The sequence below is a fragment of the Arvicola amphibius genome, chromosome 13 (genome assembly GCF_903992535.2).
Source record: "Arvicola amphibius chromosome 13, mArvAmp1.2, whole genome shotgun sequence".
Taxonomy (NCBI): domain Eukaryota; kingdom Metazoa; phylum Chordata; class Mammalia; order Rodentia; family Cricetidae; genus Arvicola; species Arvicola amphibius.
In genome coordinates, this window is record NC_052059.1 from 60,290,451 (window position 1) to 60,305,432 (window position 14,982).

Here is a 14,982-nt window from a genome sequence, read left to right on the forward strand (position 1 = left end):
TAAAAAAAAAAAAAAAAAAGAAAAGAAAACCAAAAAGAAAAAAAAAAGGAAAAAGGAAAAACCACCCAACAATAACATAAAACCTGGAAGTGTTGCCAAAAGGTGTTTAAATGCTACCCTCATGGAAGTTGTAATAGCCGTCATTATCAGCCTGGCAGCCCATTGGGTAAACTGTTCCTTACCACTTTCCGGGCGGGGGTCGTAGTAAGAGCATCTGCAACTCTGTCTCTGTCTGTGTGAACTGGCATCATGGGAATTTCCCTGGTTGGTTTATTACCTCAAATTAAAGAATGTCGTCTGGTCTTCCTTCCAGGGGCACCACTTTTAAGACTTCTGCTACTTATTCCTTCCTAGGACCTGACCTCCACCTGTCCCCCTCTTCTCACTAGCTGTCCCCATCACCTGTCTAAATGAACACTTCCGTCTTCCTTATCTCTTGACTTTCATCCACTCTGTCCTCTAACCCCTCCTCATTTTTATGACCCCAACTCTTTGAGCACCACCATCTGTCAGCATGAATTCTCTGTCACTGTCCCCAGTTTACTTTTGCCCTCTCAGTTTCCCACCCTGTTCCAGTCCCTGTCCCTAGACTTTCCCTGACCTCTTCCTGGGATAAGGATGCAGCTGTCACCAGACAGAGCTACCAGAAGCATATGCAGAAGTTTTCTGGTTGGGTGGGCAAGACGGAAGGAAGACGCCATGGGTGAATGTCCACATTGCACAAATGAGAAAGTGGATCGTGGAGAAAAGAACACCGTGTTATCTAAGACCTAGCGAGAGGTCTCACCCCTGTTCAGAGCCCCAGGAACACACAGCAAGGACAGCTGTCACTCTCGGGCCATAAGGGAGCCAGCCTACTCAGCCTGTGCATTCTCATGGGGCCCTGCTGGATAGGTGAGAGTGTAAACCCCAGGAAGACACAGGTCGGTCACGGTCCAGCCTGCGGGGGAGGGCTGTGCAGACACCGGCCATCACTCTTCATGCAGGCCTTTCTCTGTTTGCCCAGGGATCTATGCCCCACCCCAATACACTCATACACATTGTCTCTAGAATAATGTGTGCTGATTTGCATGTGCTTTCCCTCAGAAAATACTCCTGAAGTAACCAAGGGACCAGAAAGTAAACAAAGGGAACCAGGAATATTGTGTATCCTTAAAGAACCACTCTTTCAGATGCCATAGGACAAAACAGCCCCAAAGGAGAGCTGTCATGACAACAGAGAGCATTCTCAGAAGTTGGAAGAAACAGCTTTGGCAACTCTTAGGGCCCTGAGACAGTGGAAGGCACTGAGGAGAAACCACTGGTGGCCAGGGTTAGGACACTTAGGAGGAGCAATACGACCAGGAATATCTTCAACTGATGCCCATGCCCACCCTTGCCCCGACGTGCCCACCCTTGCACCAGTGGTTCCGGACACTGTCTCCCTATATATGCTGCTGGCCTTGTCTTGCTCCTACACACTTGAGTGTGCCCGACATGGTACTGAGACCCAAGCACATCATCTTATTATGTCCTGATAATAAAACTATGGCGAGAAAAACCATAATCCTCATATTACAGATGGAGAAAGTGAGACCCAACAAAATTTAATAATCTACCCAAGGTTATGCATGTAGAAAGACTGAGTTGGTTTTCAATTCCAGCCCTCAATAACTCGAAGCCTAAGCTCCTAGAATGAACCACTTCTCAGCTGGCAGTGGATGGAGGGGAATGTGTGCCTGTTCGCTTGTGTTGGACATGTTTTATTTGCACCTGCCCAAGACCACAGGGCATTCCTGCCCGCTTTGGCGTTCAGCCCTGGTGGCTGGGATCCATTGTTCCAGCTTCCTGTTCCCCAGGCTTTTGTCTGGCACATGGCCTCAGGTGGCTTGTGGTGTTCCCTAGCAACCCTAAGCCCAGAGTAGGGTCCTTTAGCTAGCAGAGCTGTTTCAGAGAGGATTCCTACAGGTCTCTTCCAGCCGCACCCTGGGGAGCAGAGCTTGACCGACGCACAAGGGGGCGCTCTCAGGCACTAAAAATGATCCCTAACTTGTCTCAGCTGCTGACACTGCAGAATGGAACTGGCCTGGGTTCTTCACAAGAGGCATTTGGGGTCTCCCTCTGGCTCTGTAGCTCAGGCCAGAGGAAACCTCTGGAAGGCAGATGGGATATCCCTCTAAGTACACGGTCTTCCCCAGTGTTGGTTTTCCCCATACGGTGATGACCAAGCTGACCCATGAACCTATTCTCTAAGCCACAGGCCCCCACCCCACCCTGCTTGCTCAGCCTCTGTCCTTATCTCATTAGTAGCTTTGTGGGACTCTTTAGGGTGACTCCCTGCCATGAGAAACATTTTCCAGAGGGTTTCCTCCTGGGGTGACTAGTTTTGGAATCCCTGAGTCATTTCAGCTTCCAGGGAATCCTTGGGGGTGTGGGGGTGGCAATGGGGAGAATCCTGGAGGCGGGAGCAAAGAAAGGTTGGCCCAACATCTGACATAAGGAGTACCCTCCCAACGTGTCCCTACTTGCCTGGGACTGACCTGGTAGCCAAACAGGGCTGGAATTTCTACCCCTGTACCCCTGGGAAAGGAGGTAAGCACCTACCAGGAAAGGGCAGGGAGATGTGATGAACTACATCTTTTATCCTTTGCTTGAGAAAGCTCTTGAGGCTTGCGGTGAGTTCGAATACAACTACTCTAAAGCTTATTAAAAGGGTACTCATGCCCCTACCTGCTGCCTTGAAATTTTAGTCTGTTCATGACCTTGGATGCTCCTTCTGCACGTCCTTCCTCTTTGGTAAGAGTGTACGTGGTATACTGTATGCATCCCTGGGGGGAAAGGTGACATTGACGTGAGTGACCTTAGAGATACCAAGATTAGTTGCCCTGGACCTAAGGTCCTAAGACAGTGAAGCTGCCACGGGGCTCCTTTTCACTCACCTTCTAAGAAGCTAGGATGTGAGGTATTAGGATATTGAGATCCTCATCTGCCTGCTGCTAAGCAGGTGCTGCTCTTGGCAATGGGGCATCCCTATCACACTCTGCCAGGGGCCTGGCAATGGCAAAGACAGAGACTTCTGATTTGTAGGTAATAATGACCCTCGATGCTAATCATTTTTAGAGATTTATTTTTATTATTTTGATTATTAGAATGAGGGATGGGGGACACACACATGAATGTAGGTACCCACAGAAGTCTGAGGTGTGAGATCCCCCTGGAGCTGCGGGTTTCAGGCAGTTGTAAGTTACCCGATGTGGGTACTGGGAATTGAACTCAGGTCCTCAGGAAGAGCAGTACATACTCTTGACCACTGAGCCATCTCTCCAGCCCGCTAATTGTTTTTTAATATAGTTGTTAACTACAGAACAATTAAGCGCAGGAGACTGCCTTCAAGGAGAATCAAGTTTGATGTGGGAAACACATGGAGCTAGCAGGTGAAGAGTGCAAGGACCCAGGAGAGGCACCTTCCCCAGGTGCCATTTCTGCCCCATATTCACAGCCTCTATGTCCATCCATCCACTTACCAAATATTTATTAAGCTCCCACTACACAGCAGGCACTGACATCCTAAACGTTAGAGCGCCTCTTCCTCCTGAGGCTTACAGTCTAGGAGACAGATGAAGAACAATGAAAAACCTACGTTCTGACTACAACAGAGAGCGCGGTGAAGAAAAGGAACCGGTGTTATGGCACAGGGAGGGCACAGAGTTGCTGAGGAGACTGGAGGGGGGTGGGAAGGCCACTCTAAGTGGGAACGCCTTTTGGGCATGGTGACGGGAAGGGTCTGGAGGAAGGATAGCTTAATCAAACTCCTAGAGGTGGGTAAGGGTTTGACACATTTCAGAAGCACATAGGACAAAGGGAATGGAAAACTAGGGGTGATGGGAGAGTGGAGGTGAGAGGGGGTGGAACATACGGGTGGGAAAAGGACCCTGCTGGGAGGAGGGAAGAGAAGAGAAGATGGAGGCCTGGGGAGACAGAAAAGAGTTCCTTCCTTACTACTCTTTAGAAGATGGAGCCAGGGCAAACCGTGGCATAAGACGAGAGGAGGCTGCTCTCCGCAAGGTACCAGCCCCTGAGTTTTCTCCTTCATCTGCACCCTGAAGCCAGAACTCTTCCGAGTATGAGTAACTGAGTACCTTCAACATTAGAGAAGGCAGAGGAAAGGGTATACGGATCTGGGAAAGGCTCCTACTCCCTCAGCAAAGAACATCCCGTTTTCATGAAAACCCTGTCAGAGGGAGGAGGAACCCTTTGAAGAAAAGCAATGTGCCGGGCACTTTCCATCTGTGTTCTCACCAAAGCAAGGAGGAATGAAAACTCCAAAGTAACATACCTAAAAAGCCAGGACTTACTCCCAATACAGAAGCTGCCCCTTACCTGTATTGTTTCTGAGGCACTGAGAGCCCCGCCCATTGCTCAGATTATCACCTTGCCTGGACCATTGGCATCTTTTCTACTTAGCTTCTTGCCTGCATCTATTTCTCTGTGCCCATCAGAGCACTTATGTCTGGGGACCAAAGTGCCTTGCCCATCTTTGTTTTGTACTGGTGACCCTGGGTAGGGGTCATACCACGTCACTTCCCAGCAGTGCCAAGGCAGCTGAACCAGACCATCTCCCCCAGAACTGGAGTCTAGAGGATAGAAAGTCTTCCCTAGTGAACACCTCCAGCCAAACTGGAACTGGGGTAGGAGAACTCTCACTTCAGATGCACCAAGACACTTTAAGGTTCCTTTTTGTTCTAATGGAGTCTGAGTATGTTCAAGGTGTCCAGCCAGTGGATGAGTTCTACACTCCAGGCGAGCCCAGAGCCAGCACCATTCATCCTGTGTTCCTCCAGAAACTGTCTCCAAGTCATCTCAGGGCTGCCTCTCCCCTCTGCAGAGGCTTCCAGGGAGTAAGGTGGGAAGGTCTGGGGCAAACACTCTCCCCACAGGTGGTCCCGGGAAATGCCTGTGGGTAAGGCTGCCACATACTGCAATGTGACAAAGAGTGGTCTCAAAGCCACCAGTTCACAAAGGTCTTTAAATAGGAGTTCAGATGTTCTTTCCTAAAGAGGTTGCGACTAAACTCGCTGTCTATCTTGTGCTTTAATTTGTTAAACGTAGACACTGGAGATACACTGCAGCTTTCCACCTCTGTTTAGCAGCCTGCTTTCCAAATACCAGGAACACTCCACCCCCAATGGAAGAAGACAACTCTCTCAATCCTCCAAGAAGTTCTGCTGTGTATCTTCTCAAAGTTAAGGGCCAGCGAAGAGGGGTGACCGGAGGAAGGCAGGTAGGAGGAGTTTAGGAGGCAAAGAGCTGAAACTCTCGATTCCAGGCCCTCTAAGAGAGTTCTGCCCTCTTCTGCCCACGGTCTCCACCCCAACTGCTCCAGTAGCAGCAAGAGTCAACCTGAAGAAGAGAAACAGGCCCAGACTGGCAAAGGAGGCTAAAGGGCGGCGCAACCCGACACCCTGCGATCTGGGGCCAGACGCTCAGGCTTCACGTCCTCTCTCCTCTCTCAAGGGCCAGGATCTTTGTCCAACACACCAGACTCCAAGCCTGGGCCGGGCTGGACCTCCCCGGCTCGCCCCCCGCCACCCCCTGCAAAGTCAGCTCGGTGAAAACGCCAGGACCCCAGCGCGCCGGAAGCAAGCGCGTTCCCTCCCTCGGGACGGACAGATGTGGGGCTAATGAAAGGGAGGCAGGGAGAGGCGTGGGGCTGGCGGGGGGGGGGAGAGCGGGGGCGTGGCGGGCCGAGCCGAGCTCCCCCGAGCGCGCACAGCAGACCACCCGCCGGTCGGCCGCGCGGTCCCCAGGAAGAAGGTGCGGGCAAGAGGGGCCGGGCTGGGGCGTGCCGTTTGGCCCGAGGGTCGGGAGCTGAAACTCAACACCGCCTCGGAAAGGACCGTCCCCCTTCTCCGCAGCTTCCCCTCCCCCATTCTCTTAATCCCCTGGACTGAGCCCCTCGCGGGAGGGGTGGGCCCGAGGGGAAGAGGGCGAGCTTGCGGAGGGGGAGCGGGAGCCCGGGCACGGGAGGGAAGGGGCGCGGTTTGGGAGGGCTGAGCGGGGCCACGCGCGACCCGGGACCTCTTCTAGCCCTCAGTGTGCGCACCCCGACCCCGGGCGAGCCCACAGGGCCGCTCCTCCCCTTCACTGCTCCCTGGGCTCTGTGGCCTTTTTCTTCGCTCCCCAGATACCAGGAGCGTCCCTAAGCTTTGGGGGGGGGGGTGGGAGGTAAGGGGACGCCAAGGGCCGGATCTAGGGACTGTGAGCGGGGACTGGGTGTCCTGGGGCAAAGGGTGGCGTGCGCCTTTCTCGGTGCCGAGACCGAGAAGTGGCTGGCGGCCGCCTCGAAAACCCCGGTCGCACTGAGAACGAGTGTGGCCGAGAGAGCCCGCCTCGGCGCGGGCCTGGGCAGAAAGCCCGGCTGCACCGCCACGCGCTCTCAGGCCTTCGGCTGCGGCCTGCCTTTGCGCTGACTTGAGCCATTGGGAGCCTCGCAGTTCAGTTCTCGCTCCTCCTCCTTCCCCGCGGGTCCCGCCGCAGTGCCCCGGCGGCCGCGACCACAGTCCTGGGAGCACCGCTCTGCCGCTGGGGGAGGGTTGGCCCCTGGAGTCGTTCGTCCAGCCCAACCACTCGGGCAGCTTCTCCCAGCCCTCGGGGCTAGCCTGAGCTGCCTGGAGAGGCGTCGAAAGCAGCAGCAGCTCCTGCCTCCTTGCCTCGCCGGCCTGGGACGTGAGCTTTGGACCCATGTGTGTCCAAGAGGCCTCTTCAGCCTAAGGCCACAGCCGTGGGGGCCTAGTGCCCCCCGGGAGACCCTGGGGACAGTTTAGAGCGCGCCCCTTGGATGAGGTCCCGTAGCGACGCCCAGGCCCGCCCCATTCCTCCTCCAGCCTGGCCAAGCTGCCTCCCTTTTGGAAAGTTTCGTGGGTTTTCTTTCTCTTCCTCCAACTTTGGGGGAGGCAACTCCTCAAGCGACACAGCTTGGGGGTGACCTTCTGGCTTGGAGGCCGGGAACCATGGTGAGGGGCAGCCGTCGCTGAAGTCAGTGAAACTGAGCCTGGTCTGAAGCAGGCAACGCTGGAGGCCAGAGCCATGGCCATTGCCACGTCGGTGAGTCCGCCAGGGAGAGGAGGCTTGCCAGGCAGAGATCTCCAACCTACTCTATGGCACAGTCGCCTTTATTTCTACCCATTCTTTGTGATCTCTTCTCCCAAAAGCTGTGTCCTCTCTCTTTTGTTTTCTTTCTCCCTCTCCCTCCCTGTGCCGCCTTCCAGTTCTGGGCTGGCCCCTCCTCCCCTCTCCCTCTTCTCTTTCTTTATAGTAGCTGTGACTAGATGGGGGAGAGGGGGTGTAACCCCCGTCCTATCTGCTCTTTTCTGGGTGGGAACAGATGGCCCCTGGTGGTTGGCAGGGAGGTAAGTAAAAGGAGTTTTCTGGCAGAGACCAGGCAGCCCACGGAAAATGGACGGCCAAGGAAGTCCAGCTCTAGAGGGTTGGAAAAAAATGGAGTGAGGCAGGGGAAAAAAATAGAGGAGGAGAGAGGACATCAGCCTGCCTCGGGCCACTTACTGGTAACCCTGGACAAAGTGTTGGCCTGTTGGGATTGTGGGAGGAGGCCTACCAGAAAATGCAGTGACACCCTTCCACCCTGAATAAGTCGGCTAGGCCCTTAGGAGGAGACAGAATAGGGTGGTCACACCCATTATCCATCATTCGGCAATTCTGGCCTGGGTTCAGGCAAACTGCAAAGCCTAGGCCCCATTGGACAGAATTCAAACCTAATACAGGGAGGAGCTATACAGCCCCACCTCTGCTCTGCCTTGGAGGCTGTAGAACAAATCCAAGCAAATCGATTCCTCCTGACACCTCTCCAGCCCTGCTGGGCATTCCCAGGGAAGGCCAGCCGCCACCTGCTTCCCTGCACTCTGGCTGCGGGAAGAAAAGCTGGAGGGAAAAGCAAAGCCTGGAGCCGCAGGGCACCCTGGCTCCAGTCTCCAGTCCTTAGACAAAACCTTTTAGTCCTCTGGTGGCAGGGTGCCTCTGGGAGTGCCAGAGCTGCTGTTGGGATCCTAGAGTCACTGCCACCTTTGAAGTCCAGAAGGTATACGGGGGAGGGGCATAACAATAGTAATATTTATAATTTCCTCTACACATCTGCCCTTGTGCTACACTTTGCCATGATCTTTTGATGCGTTGTTTCGTGCAGCTCTCATCTTTAGGAGGACATGTTACCATCCAAAAATAAGCATTTGGCTATAGATAGAAATTCTACAAAGGACGGAACGACAGTACCGTGATGTTTAAAGCCACTTGAAGGCATCCGAGCAAGAAAGGGGCTCAGCCCAAGTCCACCTGCGTTTATAGCTTTGTCTTTCACCTCTGGCTGGATCCAAAGTACTAATTTCCAGTTTGCAATTAGGAGGAAAGGTGGAGGGTCTGAGGACATGGCTCAGTTGGGAAAGTGATTTCTGTACCAGAGGAGGATCTGAGCGTGCTCCCTCGCATCCACATAAAGAGCCATGTGCAGGGGTGCCTACCTGTACTCCCTGCACTGAGGAGGCAAAGAGGATCCCAGAGACATGTTGACCAGCTAGTGTAGCCGAATCAGTGAGCTCCATATTCAAACGCTCTCAAAGAAATAAAGTGGATGCCCACCGTCAGCCTCTGGCCTCCACATGCATGTACACACATGGAAGGGAGGGACAACACAGAGCCAACCAGCAATCTGTGTTATCTGTTTAGTGTGTTTTCTTTTTTTGGTTTTTCAAGACAGGGTTTCTCTGTAGCTTTGGGGCCTGTCCTTGAACTAGCTCTGTAGACCAGGCTGGCCTTGAACTCATAGAGATCTGCCTACCTCTGCCTCCCGAGTCCTGGGATTAAAGGCGTGTGCCACCACCGCCTGGCGTGTTTTCTTTTTGTAGACTATATCCTTTAGAAGCCAAAGTATGATCAGAAATAGTGGTGAGGACCAGGCCCGTAGCTTAGTGGTAGAGCATTTGCCTGGCATGCAAAAGGACCTGAGTTTGACCCCAGCACCTTGAGGAAGGAAGGAAGGGTAGGTGGTTGTTTGGGAGCCACAGACAGGAGCAAAAGGACTGGGCCACTTGCCCTCTAGCACAGAACAGGATCCTAGAGGACCAGCACGTCTGTGAATGAGCAAGCATCCTTCTCCCCTACAGTCCAGCAGCATCCTGCTGCAGATGGAGATTTGCTTGTTTGCTTGATGGTAGTGTGTGTGTGTGTGTGTGTGTGTGTGTGCATGTGTGCGTGCGCGCGCGCGCATGAGCGCACGCATAGTATTAGCAATTAAACCTAAAGTTTCAAACATTCTAGTGAAGTGTGTTCTCTCACCTAGCTACATACTCAGATACTCAGTGATTTGGTTGGTTGGTTGGTTTTCTTGAGTTTTTTTATTTGTTTTGAGGCAAAGTATTATGTAGCTCAGACTGGCCTTAAGCCCCTCATCCTCCTGCCTCCACCTCCCAAGTGCAGGGATAACTGGTGTGTGCCACCATAACACCAGTAGCTAAAGATAGACTCCAGGACTTCGTGTTTGCTCCAGGAACCTCTCCACCCACTGAGTGACATCCCCAGGCCTCCAGCCTTCTTTTCATTTTGAGATAGAATCTTACAAAGTTACCCAGGCTGGCCTCAAACTTCCAACCAGAGGACTGCTTCAGCCTCAGAAGTAGCTGAGATTATAGGTCCCTATCACCAGACTTGGTTTAACTAAATACTTCCTACTTAAATATTATTTTAATTATGTGTACGTGTGTATCTGTGTGGATATGTAGACATGAGTGCAGGTGCCCACAGAGACTAGAGGCATTGGACGCCCTGGAACTAGACGTACATGCAGTTCTGAGTTAGGCAGTGTGGCTTTCTCTGGAAAATTAAAAGACAACAGAAGGGCTGGTGAGATGGCTTCGCAGGTAAAGGCACTGGCTGCCAAGTCCGATGACACAAGTTCAATCTCCAGAATGCACACGGTGGAAGGAGAGAACCAGCTCCTGCGAGCTGTCCTCTGACCCCCACGTGTGCATTACAGCACACATACACACAGACTATACAGATGCAGTAGAGAGCACCCTTGAGAGACAGCCAACACAGGCTCTGCCGGCTGCATCAGCCATACGCCGTGGACCCAGCCTACACCTGTGCCCCAGTTTTCCTTCTAACAGGGAGATTCTGAGAGTTAGATTTAGTGTGAAGACTTAGTCCTGACGCTTTGAGTTTGTGACTTAGTATCTGAACTCATGGCCCTACATGGGAAAAGCTTAGGTTCCCCCTAGACCAGGCCTGGAAATAGACACCCTCGTGTTCCTCCAGCCTCTTGTGGTAGAACTGTATTTGTCCAGGCTAGGAAAAGCAGTAATTTCTGTTTTTCTTTCTCAAGTATGCCTCAACGCTCCGTCTAAATGAGGCTTCTTCCAGGCTCCCTCAGAAAGATAGGCATCTATATTTGTTTCATCTAACCTTTTACTCGGTGGAGTAGTCACTGGGGGACAGAAGGAGCAGGAGAGAAATTCTGTGGGAGACCCTAGCGAGACCTCTTCATGTGCTCCCAAGAGGCTGACCTAGCAAACGTGTATTGAGGACAAGTTCTGAGTGGGACTTTTCCGTGGGGCTTATGGGATATAGTAGTAGCCCCTGTTCTTACAGGGCCTACAGTGTAATGGCAGAACTCAATAATAACATTAAGTAATAGAAAGTGTCTGAAGGAAATAGTGGGTGGATACAGGTGCAGATTGTGACAGGATGCCAAGTAACGATAAGGCCTCTCTGAGGAGACATTTTCTCAGAACGGAAGACTGAAAGGATCAGTCAGATAGTCAGGGAAGAGTGCTTGGAGTAGAGGAAATATAAGTGCAAAGGCACTAAGATGGGAAGGCGCTAGGTCAAAGCATGAGGAGGAAGGGAAGCGGGCCCTCCGTGACGATGACAAGGCAGAGCCTAATCAGGAGCACCTCGGATGGAACGGGAGTCTGGTCTGGTCTACACAGCCTCATGCATGTGTGTGAGAGCTCTTCTCTCCCAACCTCTCGCCAGGCCCAGCTTGCCCGGGCGCTCTACGACAACACTGCTGAGTCCCCCCAGGAGCTGTCGTTCCGCAGAGGAGATGTTCTACGGGTGCTGCAGAGGGAGGGTGCTGGCGGCCTAGAGGGCTGGTGCCTTTGCTCCCTGCATGGCCAGCAGGGGATCGTGCCTGCTAACAGAGTGAAGCTCCTTCCTGCTGGCCCAGCGCCCAAGCCTGGCCTCGCCCCAGCGTCTCCCACCCAACCAGAGCGTGGCAGTGAGGAGCAGGAGGTAAGAACTGGAACCTCGCGTCACCCCAGGCCTGGCAGTCTTTGCCTCATCCAGGGCCCAAGGTCTGGCATCCGGGACCTGTCTGGTGTCTGTCTGCCTTCTCTTTCTAAGTTTGGCACAGGGAAGGTGGAGGGAGGAGGCTACACGCTCTGTGAGCTCCTGAAGGTATATGTTCTTGTGCCGGTGACTTCCACTCCTGACACGCCCACCTCTTCATCCCCTAGGTGTATGTGGTACCACCACCAGCTCGACCTTGCCCTGCCTCAGGACCTCCTGCTAGATCCTGCTCACCCTCTCCTGACTCCATCTACAAGGTTCCCAGAGTCAATGGGACACAGCTGACTGCCCCCAGAGATGCGCTAGAGGTGAGAACTCTGTTGGGGGAGGACCAGAATTAATTCTCAAGGGTGGTCTGCTGCTGAGCTGACGGCTAACACTGATCCCTCCCTCCAGGTCTATGATGTACCTCCCAACATCCTCCGGGCTCCCTCCAGCTGTCCATATGACTCCCCAGCTTCCTTTTCCTGTCCTCTGGCTCCAGTTGACCCACAGTCCCCTGGAGAGGATGAAGCTCCCTACGATGTGCCCCTAGCCTTGAAGCCATCTGCTGAGCTAGAGCCAGATCTGGAGTGGGAAGGGGGTCGGGAACCAGGGCCTCCCCTCTACGCTGCCCCATCAAACCTGAAACGGGCGTCAGCTCTCCTCAACCTGTATGAAGCCCCCGAGGAACTACTGGCAAATGGAGAAAGCAAAGACCCAGATGAAGACATCTATGATGTGCCTCTGCTGGGACCAGAGTCACCATCTCCAGAGTCACCCGGAGCTTCTTCCTCCACCGACCTGGACACTGTGGCCCAGCTTCTGACCAAAAGCCCTCCACCCCAGCACAGGCCCAGGCTGCCCTCCACCGAGAGCCTGTCCCGCCGCCCTCTGCCTGCCCTGCCTGTCTCTGAGGCTCCCACCCCTTCCCCAGCACCCTCTCCTGCCCCAGGCCGAAAGGGCAGTATCCAGGACAGGCCTCTCCCCCCGCCCCCACCCTGCCTGCCTGGTTACGGAGATCAGGAGTGCAGGGAGGTAGGTGACGGCTCAGCGGCCCCTCACAATGAGTACGAAGGCATCCCGACGGCCGAGGAGTATGATTACGTGCACTTGAAGGTGAGGGCCTGCACAGCCGCGCCAGAAGGGTCTCCCTAGCCCTGTCCTCCTGGCCTGAGACTGCCAGCGTGAGCGAGCGCCACATCCAGCCCTAACCCCAGCACAAGGCTAAACAGCTGTCAGCGCAAGGACTGCCAGCTTCCATGCCAGGAATCCTTCCCTGAAAGAAGGGGATGAGGAAGGGGGGTCCAGAGGCCATGGAGGCCTGCAGTTTGCTCCCTCCCCTTCACTACCTCTGACTGACACGTGGTCCCCCTGCAGGGTGTGGATAAACCTCAGAGTTCCAGACCCCTGGATAAAGCTTTCCCCGCCGATCCTGAGTTGCCGGAGAGGGGTCTGCTGGAACAGCAGGTAAACCCTGAGGGTTGTGCCAGACAAGATGCACTGGAACTTAAGGGAATAGGTATTCCTAACCAAACCGTCCGTGAGATAGGTGGGGTGGGGCTGAATATGCGGGAAATGGGGTCAGGACAAAGAGGAATTAAGTCCACAGAAGGTGCTAGAACATGGAAGCGTTTATTAAGAATCTGGGAAAAGAGGAATGAATGTGTTGGAGAGAAGTTGGGGAGCTGGGAGAGCAGAAGGAATGTCTGGGTGATGGAGCCAAGCTGGCCGGGTGCCCTCCCTTCAGGAGTGAATTCCTGGGCTCCTAAGAGACTGGCTTCTCAGCCGGGCTCCACCGCTGAGTAACTGGGATCTGTAGCATTTGCCATGTCTGGACCTTGAAAGTGAGGCAGTTTCCTCAACCCCATTAATACCTGACCTTAACCAGAGATCAGAAGGGCGCCTTTCGCAGCCCCCGTCCATCAGGTGTTTCCTGAGTGCCGGCTCCCGTGCTAGGATGACTGCATGTGCCATCGGGGTCGCAGTGATGCTTGCGTGGTGCATACTCTGTGCGCAGTTAACTGTGAGAAGCCAGTTTAGCGTTCTGTCTCAGTCAGTGTTCACCGTAGTCCGAATACAGGCTAGATCTGCACCATCTTAGTTTCCTGTGTGACTTCTGTGTACTTGGAATGTGGCTAGTCGGAATTACAATGTAATGTATAACAGAGTCCGGTGTGGTGGTTTAGTGGGTAAAGGCACTGACTCCAAGTCCAGTGACCTGGGTTGGATCTAAGGACCCACATGGTGGAAAGAGAGAACAGACTCTCAGAAGTTGTCTTTTGACCTCACATACTCACAGCAAGCCTCCTGTCCCAGTACCCCAGCTACTAGAGTGACAGATGTGAGCCACTATGCTCATCTCAGACCTGGTTTTGCAGAGTCAGTATGAACATAAGTCAACTGATTACCCATGGATGCTCTGACTTTTTAAATATATATAAAGCATGGCTTGTGTTCTGTTGATGTTGGACAGTATGATACTGGGAACCAAGACCAAGCCTTACGCGTACTAGGCAAGTCTAGGACAAAGAATCCCATCCCTAGCTCTAGGCTACTCTGAGATAAAGAACCAAGGAAGTTTGGAGACTTCTCTGAAGTTGCCAGACACTATTTGAATCCAGATCTTTCTGTCAGCTCTGAGCCCTTCACTGCTGTCTCTGAGAATCTAAATTCTCGATGGCGAGAAAAGCTGAAGGGATTGCACTCAATGAAGAACAGAGGGAGTGAGGGAAACGAGCAAGCGCAGCAGTGGCCTTGATGGCTCTGTCCTCATTGACCCTCCTCTTCTCCACAGGAAGTCCTGCCCCCAGAGGAGCCGCTGGTCCTGTCTACTGGAGACCTACAGCTTCTGCACTTCTACGCAGGGCAGTGCCAGAGCCACTACTCAGCTCTGCAGGCTGCCGTGGCCGCCCTCATGTCCAGTACTCAGGCCAACCAGCCGCCGTGTCTCTTCGTGCCCCATGGCAAGCGAGTGGTGGTGGCTGCTCACCGCCTGGTATTTGTTGGGGACACCCTTGGCCGGCTGGCAGCCTCTGCACCTCTCCGAGCACAGGTTGGGGCTGCCGGTACAATGCTAGGCCAGACTTTGCGGGCTACTGTGCTTGCTGTCAAAGGGGCTGCCTTGGGCTACCCATCTGGCACCGCGGTCCAAGAGATGGCACGGTGTGTAGCAGAGCTTGCAGGGCAGGCCCTGCGCTTTACCACCTTGCTCGCTGGCCTGCTCCCCTGAGGGCTTGTTCCTGCAGCCTTAGCTTCCCCTGCCTGCCAGAGCCCTGCTCCGTGAGGGTGGCTAGAGGGCTCTGTCGAGGGAAGGAGACGATTCTTCCCCTTTTCATCTCTTTGGGTCATCTTAGCCACTCATCAAGGCATCTCCCTGTACCTACTGCTTTTTGTATGAGCCATTTTGTATAAATTATTTATATTTAATATTTCTTGCTTTGTCCAGGCAGGCATCAGGCCCTCTGGGGGTGGGAAGGGACTGGATTTTCCTCATCAGGTTGGGGTGGAGGTCGCTGTACTGCCTTCTTTGGGGGGCTTGGAACACACAAAGTCTGGTGACTGAGACGTGGGGCTACACAGAGCCTCTCTCCTGTTTCTTGACTGAGAATGACCAGCACCTCACGCTCTTCTGAGAGTGGGGTAGGGCAGTAATTGCCCAGAATG

The 14,982-nt window shown here is 53.7% G+C and overlaps 1 protein-coding gene across 1 annotated transcript; it reads left to right on the forward strand.

Annotated features, from left to right (window-relative positions):
- Positions 1-6,238: 6,238 nt before the first annotated feature.
- Efs (embryonal Fyn-associated substrate) lies at positions 6,239-14,745 on the forward strand. The gene is made up of 6 exons (XM_038310354.1): positions 6,239-7,083; positions 11,023-11,280; positions 11,505-11,645; positions 11,734-12,435; positions 12,697-12,786; positions 14,114-14,745. The coding sequence occupies exons 1-6, from the start codon at positions 7,066-7,068 to the stop codon at positions 14,546-14,548; spliced, it is 1,644 nt and encodes a 547-aa protein (XP_038166282.1). The 5' UTR covers positions 6,239-7,065; the 3' UTR covers positions 14,549-14,745.
- Positions 14,746-14,982: the final 237 nt, after the last annotated feature.

Coding starts and splice junctions, on each gene's coding strand:
- Efs (XM_038310354.1), top strand. Junction 11,646..11,733: donor CCCCCAGAGATGCGCTAGAG/GTGAGAACTCTG, acceptor CCCTCCCTCCAG/GTCTATGATGTACCTCCCAA. Junction 12,436..12,696: donor ATGATTACGTGCACTTGAAG/GTGAGGGCCTGC, acceptor GTCCCCCTGCAG/GGTGTGGATAAACCTCAGAG.